Here is a 14,297-nt window from a genome sequence, read left to right as displayed (position 1 = left end):
CACCACAACGAAGGAACCCTTTCATGGTGAGGCCTTTAAATTTTTTGTGAATTACCAAAAATTCTGAGAGCATTGGTTCTTTTAAATGTTCTACCACTCTTTAAAATGTTTTGCAAAAAAAAAAAAAAAAAAAAAAAAAAAAAAAAAAAAAAAAAAAAAAAAAAAAAAAAAANAGTTGTCAGGCCTGTAAATGCGCGATATAATGAATATGGTATATTACGAGAAGTCAGCTATCACAAAGTTTCCGACAAATAGCTAACATTAGTTCTAACTGAAAATTCCGTTCGCAAAAGAATGCACCTTATTATGCAAGGATGCAAAAGGTACCCTTATGGGAAAACGGTAGAGCATTTACCCTTAAATGTACAATTCAATGTACCGCTTACTACTGTCGGAAACTTTTATTATAATTTAGAATATGCATGCACGGGTCTGGTTCATTTAATCGACAATCACTTCATCGACTGGCCATTTCATCGAAACCACTTCATAGACAGACCATTTCATCGACAGGCCGTTTCCTTGACAGGGTTGTTTTGTCGACAGGCCATTTCGCCGATAGGCTCATTTTGTCAACAAGTTATTTCGTCGACATGATCCTTTAGTCGACAGGATAATTTCGTCTACAGGGTGATATCGTTGCCAAGGTTATTATGTCAACACGGTTATTTCGTCGAAAGGATCATTTTATCGACAAGGCCATTTTGCGTGCATTCATTGACAGTGTCATGCCTAATTTTGAAACTTATTTTAGGGATTTACTCTAAATATTTTTATTATTAATTAGAAAAATACTATTATATAATTTTTATAACTTTTTCTTCTTCTTCTCTTTATTCAGCTCCTTTAACAGGATGAATGAATATACTTATTCGAATTAATATCAATATGCTTAGTCTTAGTTTCGCTACCACTATTGGAGTTTTCTAAGAACTACAGGGACGGAAATATGATGTTTAGGTATTTACCAAGCTGGAGGTTGCAGACTCCTACAATATTTAAAGTGCTCCAAATCGGACCAAAAACGTTCAGAAGAGCAGGCGTAATGTTACAAGCAAGATCGTGCTTGCTCTTCACAAAATAATTTTTTTCTACGGATAATTTTCAAAATAATAATAGTAGTAAATAAATGATGAATTAATTCCTTTTTATTTGCAGGATTTAAATTAGACACAATTTATTTAAAAGAAAATTAACCAAAAATAAAATCAAACCTAGAATTTTACGTAAGAATTAATAACTATTACTCTACAAAAAAGAAAAGAAAAAAATTTGCAATTAAATCTTCTGCCACTTTTCTACTAGTTTAAGTGCGCAAATGTGTTGCTGATTTTCTGTACTGGATGAAAACACAATATTTAAACGCTTTCTGACCACTATAAGCAGAATTTATCGCCAATCAAAATTGTGATTATTTTCGACCTGAAAAGCCAAGCGACTCTAAACTAAAATGTAAAAAAATGAAAATAAAATATTTATATATATTTAAAAAATCCAGTTTGTTCAGTAGACTGAGAAAATAAATGTATAAAAATTTTCACACTTAACAAAAACCGCAAGGGCAAAATTTCACAATAAACTTCTATCACCATTTAAAATACCACTTCTTTCGTTTTGGTGACAAAAATCAACATTTCTTTTTAAGTACACTTATCAAACATGATGCTTAAAAACATTTAAATTTCCGATTACACTTTTGCTAAAAAAGTCCCCTTAATGCTCTCCTTTAAAGTATATACTCTCATTGCAAGTTCTATTAATTTAAGTGAATTTGTATTCTCCAGCAAATCAAAAGAAAACCATTTTAATATTTGGATAAAAAAATAAGTTTGATAATTTTATTTTTAATTAAACATTAATGAGAATAAAATCAGACGCATATGGACAACTCTCCTTATTGATAAACTCAAAAGTCAATTTATTTGTTATATCGTAATTATTTTTAGACTGAGTATCTCACTGAATTGGATTAAAGCACACGTGGGGCATGCCGGCAATGAGGAGGCGGACCAACTAGCCAAAGAAGCCATCAGACTTGACTCCATAGAAAATACTACCTGGCTGNTGCTGGTGTTTTAAATTTAATTGTGCTTTTAATCCATATTTTAGGGTCTGTTGATCTGAACTTTTCATGACATACATGCCAGAAATATTAGTCATGTTTTCTTAAAGATATAATATTCTGACTAATTGTAGATAGCTAATTTTGTTCAACAGTCTTGCTCGCCCGCAGAGTTTACGGGCTGTTGTCATATGACTTTTGTATTTTATGTATTTTATGCACTTTATGTATTTTATATTCTTTACTGTTTTTACTTGATTTCAATAAACATTTACCCGCATGCCCTGAATTGGGGCAGGTCGGGGTAAATATCTTCATATCGTAATTATTTGCTTTGTTTTTCTGTATAAATGATAGAATGATAAAAACCAATTAGACAGGTTTCCTTCCCTCCTCTGATTTGGAACTCATATGGAACCATTTTTTTATATGATCATTACGATTGCATCGCACACAGAGAATTTGGAGTCATTTTCAGTTTTTTTTTTTTTTACATTACCGTTGTCTATTTTTAAGGTAAACGAACTTATAAGAAGAGGATTATTACAAATTTTTCACTCATTATATACTGTCTTTTTTCCTTGCTAATTTCTCCCTTCATTCACTCCCTACATCAAGAATCATTTACAATAGTTATCGCAATTACTTTTGCGATACTAATCTACAATAATGCACATTAAAAATTAAAATTAGAAATAAATGTGTTAAATATGACTAGAAACAAATTGTGCAAAATACAACTTAAAGGTGTAAAACACAATTAGAACACCAAATGTAAAAAAAGGTTTCGTTTTTGAAACATGATGTAATTAAAAGGAGTAAGCAATTTTCAAATAAAATGCTTCGTTTCTGGTAACTTCAACAGACTATAAGGATTTTGCATCAGGCTAGGTTTAAAAAATTTCATCACAAATATACTAAATTACGAAGAAGTGCAAGGGCGTAACGCGTAATCTAACAAATTATAAAAGTACTTTCAAAATTATGCATGACTTTGTCTTCGAAAAAACCTTTTCTTCAAATTGTCGACAAAAATAACCCTGTTGACGAAACGACCCTGTCGAAGAAATGATACAGTCGATGAAATGCCCCTGTCGATGAAATGACCCTGTCGATGAAATGACCCTGTCGATGAAATAACTTGTCGATGAAATGACCCAGTCGACGAAATTCCCTGCCGAGGAAATAACCCTGTTAAGGAAATTGGAATGAACGCGCCCCGCATGCACATGCTCTTTGGCTCCATATATGCTGCGTCACTTCATGTTAGAAGATTACCGTTGAGTTAATCCTACGTCAATCCTGGCACTTTCACTAATAAAATCCCACCACAACAAAATAAATAGTTTAAACAGATACATAAGGTCCGATTGCGAATGATGTTGTTTTCAAAGGTCTTGTTAAGCCCAAAATTAGAAAATAAATCTTTATGACTTGATCCATCACCTCCTACATAAAGAAGCCTCCACACGGTCTTTTATAAGTAGTCAGCGCAGACTGTTTAAAAAGTGAACCAGTTGTGCGCATGAACCATACCCTCCAACTGCTACGGAATTTCCGTAGTTTCAAAATTCTTCTTTTCAGACGGTAGCAAAATTAATGTCTTAATATTTAAAAAAAATTTATTTTAGCGTAACTTGTCCACTATTACTTATAAAAGTGCNAAATACGTGTCGATTTATTTTCAATAAAGAACAATTAAAAAAAATAAATTATATCATTTTTGTATCATAGGTGTAAATTTTGTATGGATTGCCCCATATACATTATTTACATTTGTGAGTCTCTGTTAGTACGACGACCCGGCCGTCCCGGTAGTCCACCGCTCGTGCCGGGTTGCTCATCGTTCTGAATTTAACAGGCCTACAGCTTGCCCAGATGGGACCCTACAAGGTGACAACCATGCTTCGCTTTTCGCTTTATTTAAAAAGAACTGTCCCATACATCGTGACATATATACATTGTGTTTAAAAACATTTTGAAATTTTGCTACATTGTGGTCGACAACCATGATAGTAACGCATATTAATATATGTGCTTAATTTTTGTAAGAATAGTGGTGATCAAAATCATTTAAAAATCAAGATTATAAAAGAAAAAATAGTTTATAATTGCTACCACTTTAAATATTAAAATGAAATCTTCCGGAAAATCCGGAGGAGTTGGCAGGTATGTGACTCTGACCCCCACTACTCCCTTATTCTACATACAAACTTAGATGAAGATGTAGATAGCCCTGCGGGCTAGGAACATCGTAAAATATTTTCCTCGGTATAACTAAATAACTTTAAAACTAAACTAAAAAAAAAAAATAACTTTTTATCGGTAAGTGGATATCTTTGTCAGTGGTCTGATCGGACTACCTGTAAAAAACCGTGTGGAGACTTTCAGTTATAGGAGGCGTTGCTTTATCTCAGCTTGACATTGTTATTACTTTTGACTTATTTCTTAAGAAAATGTATGTAGCTAACCACTTTATTTTAAAAATGTAATTTTTAACGTAAAATGTAATTTTTAAATGTAAAATGTAATTTAAAAGTAATAAAATGTAATTTTTAACGTATTTTTATTTTAAAATCAGATTTTCTCAGATTAAAATTAATATAAATAGCATACTAAAAATAGCACAAAAATGTATAAATTTTCAAGGCGACTCTAGACTGCCTACAAAAATGTAATTTACAGTTTTATCCGGGAGAAGGTTGTAAAATAAAAGATGATGAACACTTTTAATTGTCTATTGCGTTTCAATGTTGCGCAAACTTGTTGCTCTCCTAGAAACCCAAGTCATTTATAATCGCTCATTTTGACTTCAGAAAGTCTTTTATATTGTTTGGCTCTTGGATGCGAACTCCGTTTCCATTGGAAACAGGGATTTTGCTCTACCATCTAGATTGTAAGTCATTATATGCCATTCTTTTTGCTTGTTTGTTTGATCATATTTTCTTACTATTATGTAAATAATTATTGTTGAAAATATCAATTGATAAACACACACATATATATATATATATATATATATATAAAAGAAAAATTATTTATAAATCTTTATTAAAAATTTTTAAAAAAATCCTGAAATTTTAAAAAAATGGTTTTTAGAAACATTTTTTTATTAATAATTTCTTTTCTTCTTTTAAGAAATATATTTTTTCCTTGTTTTCTATACATTTTTTTCTTTGTGTTTTAAATTTATTTTATGGAGTCTTTATACTTCCAGACTACGCGCAGTAAATAAAACTTATTTGCTGCATAAAGTTATTTGGAGCATAATCTTATTTACTTTCTATACATATTTTATTTTTTTTTCGTTGTGTTTTCAATTTATTTTATGGGGACTTTGTCAGGGTTTGGGGGGTTTGTTATGGGTTCTTATGGGTCAGTAAATAAAACTTATTATTATTTTTATTTTTTTCAACAAATTTATTTTTAAAATTGATCGGTCAATTAAGCAACTACAAAAAAAATTTCATAATTGCCTCCATAGACAAAGCTATCAATAATTATGCCATCTTCTGTAAAAAGTTCTCTGTTGAACTTTTAAGTAAGGAGTTAAAAAATTGTTAAAGCTTTAAGCTTAGTAATTTGATTAATAAAATTTTAAATTTCGATAAGAGATTAAAAATTAAAATTAATAATATACGATTTCCATACTTATTAGTAAAAATACTTAATTATCAGTAAACTAAGCTTAGTAATTTAAATAATAATACTATCATTAAAAAATTATAGCATTCTATACGAGGTTAAAATTTTAAATTAATAATGTACACTTTCCATACTTAATTATCAGTCCATTATAAAATTTCGATTGAATTTAAAACAATCACTTGTGGGTCTAATACTTACCAAATTCAACCTGTTACCATTTTTTCTAACTACTTAAATAAAACTATTAACGAAGGTTTTTCTTGGATTATTACTAATAATTTGTTTCAAAATATATGAAACAAAATAGAATTAATTATATTGTTACTTTTGATTTCCAGGATGTTTTCAATAGCTTTCCCCTTTCAAAGCTAAAAGGTGTTCTTTTGAGTTATTACTATGATTATTTTGATTATTTAAATGATATGATTATTTAAATATTTTGTTTATTTGTTTGTTTGCAACCTTTGTTTTTTATTTTGTTATTCAACCAACAAGTGTGTTCATATACAATTGTAAAGGAATTTTGCAATTCTTTCAAAATTTACAGAGAATTATTGGTTGGTTGAGTTCAATAAATTTGATAAATAGCAATCTCAAATACACATATTTGTCGCCATTAGTATTCATTTTTTCTACATTAGTAACGTTGAAATTAAACAGAAACACTCAAAATACATAACATATCCAATAACAAAAATAAATATTTTTTAGTTTTTCGCGAAGAAATAATTGAATTATAGAATAAAGTAATAGTTGCGAATGCTTCCTGATTAAATATTTTCTTAGTTGTCTTTGAATGATATAAGATGTTTATCTTGTGTAAACACTATTTGTATGGCGTGAGTTGTAGAACCTCTATATTTTTTGCTGGGGCATCGAATTTTTCCAATGCTTTCATTACCTGCTGTAGCGATTTCTGTGACTTTGTTAATGAAAATCGAAATTTCGATGGTATTAACATAAAATGTAGTCTTGAAATTTTGAATCGATAACTGTAAGTATAATTTTAAAAAATAAATAATAGATTAGAATAAGGGAATAAAAATAAATTAGAATTAGAAAAGGGAATTGCTTAATTTTGGTAAAACCTAGTCCTGTCTTCTTATGTAACTGAATTTAATAAACGTACATTTTGAATGATTTTCAAAACCACTGTGTAAAACTTGACGCCGCAAAATTATTGATCTCATCTGAAAAAAAAAGAACTTTTTTAAGAGCTATGTTTTTATTTAATAAAATATTCAGAATAATTCACTTATATTTTACAAAGTTTTTATTAACTCTCTTTAGTGTTTGTAAATATGGAATCTTGCAGTCGAGTTTCATACTAATTAGAAAGCTCAAAATTTAATTAAAGCTACGTGCAAGTTTCTATCGTTTCCTTATCGATGCAAACAAGATTTATCGTCATTTTGCAGCAATTTATCGTCAATCGAATTTCTGATCACTTTAAAACTTACATTAATTGGCATCACAAGTTTTAATAGTCTGATCGCTTAAACCAGAGCTTATAGTCATGTCATGGCCGATTCCAGTGTATCGTGAATTGAAATATTAACCCTTTTTTGGGCTAGCTGAAGAACTCGAATCGTTACTTGATCACTGTGCTTGACAAAATTGGAAGATTGTTTCCAGACCGTGGGATATATTATTGAATTGTATAAAAACTGCAGCTTGTAGAGAGAAACCAATGGTAGATTAGAAATCATCGACACATTCCATCACCTCCTAAATCGAAAAGCCTCCACACGGTCTTTTATAAGTAGTCCGCGCAGACTATTTAAAAAGTGGACCAGTTGTGCGAATGAACCCAAAACCTTTTATAAAAGTAATTGAGAGAAATTTATCATATATATTAGAGAATTAAATCTGTAGTGGTTGACAAGTGACTGAGGCAAACCAATAATATTCATAAATAAAACAAATTTTTAGTTATATATTTGCTGCCACTTTCTTATTTTAACTAGATTTTGTATTAAGTGACTCGTTCGGAAAGTGGATATCTTCCATAGTGGTCTGATCGGACTACCTTCAAAAAACCGTGCGGAGGCTTTCAGTTATAGGAGGTGTTGCACATTCTCGTTAATGATGAAAATTTATTTAATTTTGTAAGTTATATGTTTTTGGTGGTAGCAAAATTTATTTATTAATATTTTATTGCTGATTTAATATATTTGATTTAGAGTGACTTTTTCCACAACTACGCATAATTAACGCATGTACATAGAATGCAACTTTGTACCAATTATCTCGTTGTAAGGGATCTAAAGAATTTCCAAATTTAATCGAAATTCAACAAAAATTTTCAGCATCTTTATTTAAGGTTTGGCCCAAACTGGAGAATATTGGATTCCTATAGTAGATCCACAGAGTTCGCACAGCCTTAAAAAGTTGTAACAAAATTACAAAAAAAATAGGCATTTTTATAAATTTGTGCAGACTTAAACACTTCTCAATTCCAGATAAACATATCTAGTTACGAAATTTCATGGTTTTGAATTTTTAATTTCGTAGTGAAGGCTAATAAGAAAGAAATTTGTAATTTCTTCATTACAATTCTGACACAACTTTTTAAATTTTTTAAGGACCATATGAACACAGTTCTATATTATATCTCTGTTTTCATTCTCTCGTTTGACAAAACACTTTAAAAAAATTGAATTAGGTCTACTTACTCAATTTGTGCACTTAATCTGAGCAGACTTGATACAGCATGCCCGAAGCATGGCCTGGAAATTGTATTAAGGAGATGGCTAAATTTTGAGAAAAAAATACATACTTTGAAGTATTCATGTCTGCTGAAATTATCTTCATTTTGTTTTTCGTGGAGTGAAAACTGCAAAATCAATTTCATAGAAATAATTTTAAGTCAATTTTATGAAATTTTAAGCAGTCATGAAAATATTCGCCGCCATCCTTTAATTTTTCCAGGCTTTCGGGATTCTGTATTCGGTAAGGGGAGACAATACTGTACTGACTCATTGTAAGCAACCTTTCTTTAACCCTTTCGAAGACCGTGGTAAGTATACTTACCACCAATTTTTGAAGCTCATGGTGAACTTTCTTACCACTTTTAATTTAGGTTTCCATTTGTTAATAACTTCAGCTTTCTTGAAGTGGGTTTGAATAAAATTGGTAGTTTAAGAGAACGTATAAAAGTATAAGTTTGCAGCATTTATAAAATTTATTTTATAATTAACGAAAAATAAAAGTCAATAAGCTCCTAATAGGCTGTGGTAAATATACTTACCACCAAAAGAAATGACATTAAAATTTAAATTTTTTTTTTGAAAAAATGAGTTTTTTTTTCTTGTATCAATTATTTTTCTCATATCAATTTTAATTCCAAAAATACTTTGATTTACCTTTAGTAGGAATAAATGGCCCATTAAAGGGTTGAGCAGCTAAAGTTTTGGAAGACTTAATATGGCAAAATTTGAAAGAATACGATTGAAGCTTTTAGAAATGTTTTTTTTTATCTATGCAAAATTTGCACCGACCAAAATGAGGAGACGAAGTTAATATCTTTTCTTGTAAATTAGTACCAGGAATATAGGACAAATTCATTAGGATTGCAATATTTATGAAAGAAGAATTTTTAGAATTTTAGTGGTATTGAAAAAGGTTATGAGCTTTTAACTTCGTATGGTCATTTTGAGGGAAACAAATTTTGCTTGCGTAAAAAGGACGCCAATTATGAAAGCTCCAAGCATGACGTTTGAAATTGAATGGTGCAAACAATTTATCCATGTAAAATCTTCCAAAACATTGGCTGGTAAAAGAAAGATTGTTTACATGGAGTTAGTATAAAAGTGTTTCCTTAATTATTTCAAACTCCTGTGATAGGCGATCTCATAATTTCGACTATTTAAGTATGTTGCTAAACAATAACATCATATTTGAGATGATTGAGCAGCGATGTCTATCAATTCATGATAAAGAGTTCATTCCATTATCGGTTTGTTACCAATATTTGTGCCACAGTTTGATGTTTTGAAAAAACAGTATTTCATTTGGTTTTTATGAGTTACCCCCAAAAACATGTTTTTTTCTTTACCTTTGCTCATGAATTTTATTTCATGTAATTTCTAACAAATGTCTAAAGTAATCTAGCCAAAACCACCTATTTCCAGTATCATAACCTGTAACTTAAATATAATTTCCATAGTTAAAATATTTTTCTCAGTGGCAGCAGAGGGAAAGTACTAATATTTTAATAGATTAGATATCAAAACAAATTTTAAATCACTGTACATAAATGATTTAAACAGATATGTAACACTTCACTTCTGATCATGTTCTTATATCCTGCTAAAAGCTTTGTTAAATATTCTGTTTAATCAAAAAGTATTTACTTCAATTTGCTTTCACTGATAATATATTTCTCAAAAGCTCCAGATTCTGGTGGGAACGCGATTTTAAATACCTACCGATTTTGTCAGACTTTTATTTTCTAGAAATATAATTAAGATTTATTGGAAGTACATACATTTACAGGCTTGTGTGCTCAATTTAGGCTTATAAACCTTTGTCATATAGAGGGACAGGTAGCACATTACAGAGAAGGGCAGCACTAAGATACATTCAGGGTAACAACTGGATTTGAACCCTCTACCTCCACGCTTTGCACAGCGTTTGGCGGGCGATAACACTCGGCTAGGTAGGCCTCTCTAATAAAGTCATCATCATCATCATTTGCATAGGAACTGGGCCTCTGAGGCCTTGCGGCCCTTTTTCCATTCATCTTGAAATAAAAAAGGAAAACATACATGATAAGCAGTTAAATTAATAGGGCACAAAATGGAGTTCATGCGAGTATTGCGCTTTGCCAAATTATTGGGTTAAATCATAAATTGGAATTTAGTAAAAATAGGTAAGTGGGTAAAAAAGGTACCTAAACGTTTAGAATAAAGATACTTTCCAAATATATGTATATTTATTTGTTGGTAGACTCATTCATTCATTTTTTATAGTCATTAATTTCAGTTTCCTAATAATGCTTTTGAAAAATTATATTTAGGAGTTCGTATCTACAGGGAGCCTCCTAAACTATGGAATTTGAAGACATTTTGAGAGACGTTGGTGACTTCGGCTCCTTCCAGAAAATTCTTATCATAGTCTTTCTAATCCCAACATTCACTTTCATACCATGGATATCTTTGAATGCTGTGTTTGTATCCAGTACACCTGACCACTGGTGCAATGTACCCGAACTGACCTCATCATTTCTCTCTATCGACGAACAAAAATACTTAATCAGACCACCGAAAGATCCTCACTGCACAAGATACGACTTAAACTATTCTGCATTGCTTACATCTCAGAATTTGACCATTGATCCTGGTTGGCCAGTTAAAAAATGTGATTTAGGTTGGAATTATGATACAACAAATTATGATGAAACAGCTGTTACAAAAGTAAGTATAATGTTAGCCTGTTGTTGATGGCGGCTTGTAAAAATGATGTAACAAAATAAGGGATCCTAAACGTCGAAACCATAAGGTGAAAAAACTGATAACTTTTTATCTATATGTTACGGCTATAGAGGAAATATAAATTATTCTGCAGATTCGGGGTAATCGGCAATCTACTTAGATAATCTGCACATTAACTATTTAGGCGCATTACCTTAGTGAAAATAATAGTTTTGCTCGAACAACTCAAAATTTTTATGCACACTCAAATTAATACAATGTTATTTATTAGTTTTTCATTACTTATAGGATCAAGTTGCTACAATCAAACAGTCAACACGTTAGTTGATAGAATGCATTAAAGATTAATCACTTTAAAAACTGAAACACTGTCAATCAAATTGTTTAAAATATTATTGCTATTAAGAAATTAACATAATGCCATTTAGCTATATTTCGATAACTAAAAACTGAAGTCAAAATCATCAAAAAATCAAATGGAAAAACAAGTCATTTGTGTTTAGCATAATATCTTTATAATTAATTTAAAAATCAATATAATAAGCTCGAATTACCCTAAGAAAAACATTTAAATGGATGAACGTTTTTTTTAAAACACGAAAAAAATAAGTAACATTTATTTGCAAATAAGGTATCAGATGATAGCTAAGCGTTTCAAGGACACATATCCACACAGTGTTGCTTGTGACGTCACAAGGCAGTGGCGCTGTGATCACGTTTGTGTAGAGGTATCTCATTAGTTCACCAAGGCTTAAAGCGCTAGGACATTTTAAAACATCAAAGCAATTCGTTAAAGTACCAAACAATTCTTGTTTTTTGAATTTCTTTGTTCACACTAATTGTTAGTATTCATCGTCTAAAAATTGTCATAAGATTGCCATTAGTTTGAAGACTCGGGGCGGTCCACACACGAACTACCTGTTGTAGAGACCTCGGGGCTTTGAGAAATCTGATATCCACTCTGTGGAAACAATTCTCAGAGACAAGAACAGTGGTTCGCCGAACTGGTGAAAACTGCTGAAGGGCAACAACGTCGACTCATCGTTATTTGAGACTTCTAGCCAGAAGGTGCGCGAAAGATACGCAATTGTTTCGAAACCTGTATAATGCAACAGAAACATCCATTTCACAAACAGCAGTCACTCAGACACTTAATGCAGGTGGCCTAAGTGCCAGGCGTCGTGTAGTCTGTATTCCTTTGACAGTAAACCACATAAAAGACCGTCTAGCATGGTACTCAGAATACTGTCTTGGATAGGATGATTCTGAACGGGTTCTCTTTGGTGATGATTCGCGATTCAATCTGGCAATGACACGAGACCTGTTATCTTCTAGAGAGAACCCGGGAATCGATATAGACCCTCTAATACTGTCGAAAAAGACCACTATAGTCGAGGTGGTCAAATGATCCTGGCAGGCATTATGGCTGATGGGCATACCGATCTTTACGTGTTCAATAGAGGAACTCTGACGTAACAGTGGTACAGAAACGAGATTCTTGCACCCTATGTGATACTTTTCCGCTGAGCATAAACACCGAATTTCATCTGCATCGACGTCCACTAAGGGATCAGTTTGTGAACGAATACCTTCAAAGGGAGCATATTGCACGACTGGAATGGTCTGCGATGTCTCCTAACCTTAATCCAGTCGAAAACGGATGGGTTTTCCTTGGACACTCAATTGTATCATCTCGAAGAACAGCTCTGACCATTGGTGATTTCAAAGGAGGCTGGGTGCTACAATGGGTGATGTTGCTAAAGAGATTGATAAAGACTATTTTACACAGTATAAGTCGCTGATACGAGAGTTATGGTAACTGTTAGAGGCACTCATATACCCTGTTTTCAATGACTTATTTGGAGTCGGTTAACTGCTGTGCTGGACAAGTTAGCGGTTCCCTTATTTAGGTCACAGGCTGTGGCCATTTTTGTTTTCTCATATATTGGTATTATATCGGATAATATTTCGGCTAGGTTTGATTTTGTTTCCTTTGTTATTTTTAAATAGCAAAAAACCAATCTTCCCCCGTCAATTGTGATATTTCAAAACCAAAATGGTACCCAACACTATAAAATATAAATTTAAATATAAATGCTGAATCCCTTTTTATCATGATTGGAGTTTTTACATTAGTTTAAAATGTTGCATCTTTGCATGGAAAGTCTGTACATGTTCAGGGCTGCCAACTACTACACTGTTCGCAAAATATTTGATAGAGTGCTAGACCACTAAAAACTAAAGCTATCAGAATGTTATTTGTAATTTTGTCAAAACTTTAAAATTTTCACCACGAAATAGCTGAAGCAAACTTGCGTTTTATATGATATTTTGAGCCACTTAAGTGTAGTGGTGTGGAAAATAACTCCAAGTTAACGTTTCAAAACAAAGAATCATACATTAAAACATAAACTTCGCTGCAACAAGAAGAAATTTTCCCAGAAAGCATAGAAGTTGACAGCCCTGCATTTTTTTGAACACTATTAGCTTATCAACTTTTTTTCCCCTTAAGAATTTTTCATACAAATGATGTTTATCTATTGGTTAGTGCAAATTCTATTTCAATACATTCTCTTCCAAGTACTTATTTAAAAATTTTACAAAATAACTTTTGTTATCGTTACTTTTAGTGGAATCTTGTTTGTGAAGATGATTATTATAAAAGTATGGTAGTTAGCTTTGTATTTGTTGGAGTTATATTTTTCACCCCACTCTATGGTTTCATCTCGGACAGGTAAGCTAATTTCAATGTTAAATTGGCTAAAAGTTCAATTAAAGTTGAAAACTAATATACACTTGGACATTTTAACTATTATGTCAAGAGAACCAAAATCTAAAAGTTATGGTACAATGAGTAAATAGAAATGCATTTTGATCCAAGATTCATGATTATGGACCCAAGTCATACCCTCCAACTTATGAGGATTTTGAAAATAATTCTGTCTAGTGGTAGCGAACCAAAGTAGAAATTTTTAAAGCAAATGTATCTCTCATAAAACTTTTATCAGAACTTAAGAATCTAGCCATATGGCCTGCACTTTTATAAGTAATAGTGGACAAGTTACGCTAAAATTAATTTTTTTTTAAAATTAAGACATTAATTTTGCTACCGTCTGAAAAGAAGATTTCTGAAACTACGGAAATTCCGTAGC

General features: G+C 31.4%; 1 protein-coding gene across 1 annotated transcript in view; it reads left to right on the top strand.

The window, feature by feature from the left end:
- Window positions 1-6,560: 6,560 nt before the first annotated feature.
- The window catches only part of LOC107452453 (carcinine transporter), a gene marked incomplete in the record, with an annotated part of 25,643 nt that continues 17,906 nt past the window's right edge, over window positions 6,561-14,297 (top strand). Inside the window, 3 exon segments of the mRNA XM_071185080.1 lie at window positions 6,561-6,704; window positions 10,731-11,127; window positions 13,776-13,879. Of these exon segments, the coding sequence (XP_071041181.1) occupies window positions 10,762-11,127; window positions 13,776-13,879 (470 nt within the window).

Source organism: Parasteatoda tepidariorum, chromosome 9, assembly GCF_043381705.1.
Source record: "Parasteatoda tepidariorum isolate YZ-2023 chromosome 9, CAS_Ptep_4.0, whole genome shotgun sequence".
Taxonomy (NCBI): domain Eukaryota; kingdom Metazoa; phylum Arthropoda; class Arachnida; order Araneae; family Theridiidae; genus Parasteatoda; species Parasteatoda tepidariorum.
The sequence above is the reverse complement of the archived record's forward strand: the minus strand, read 5'-3'. Positions and strand labels throughout refer to the sequence as shown.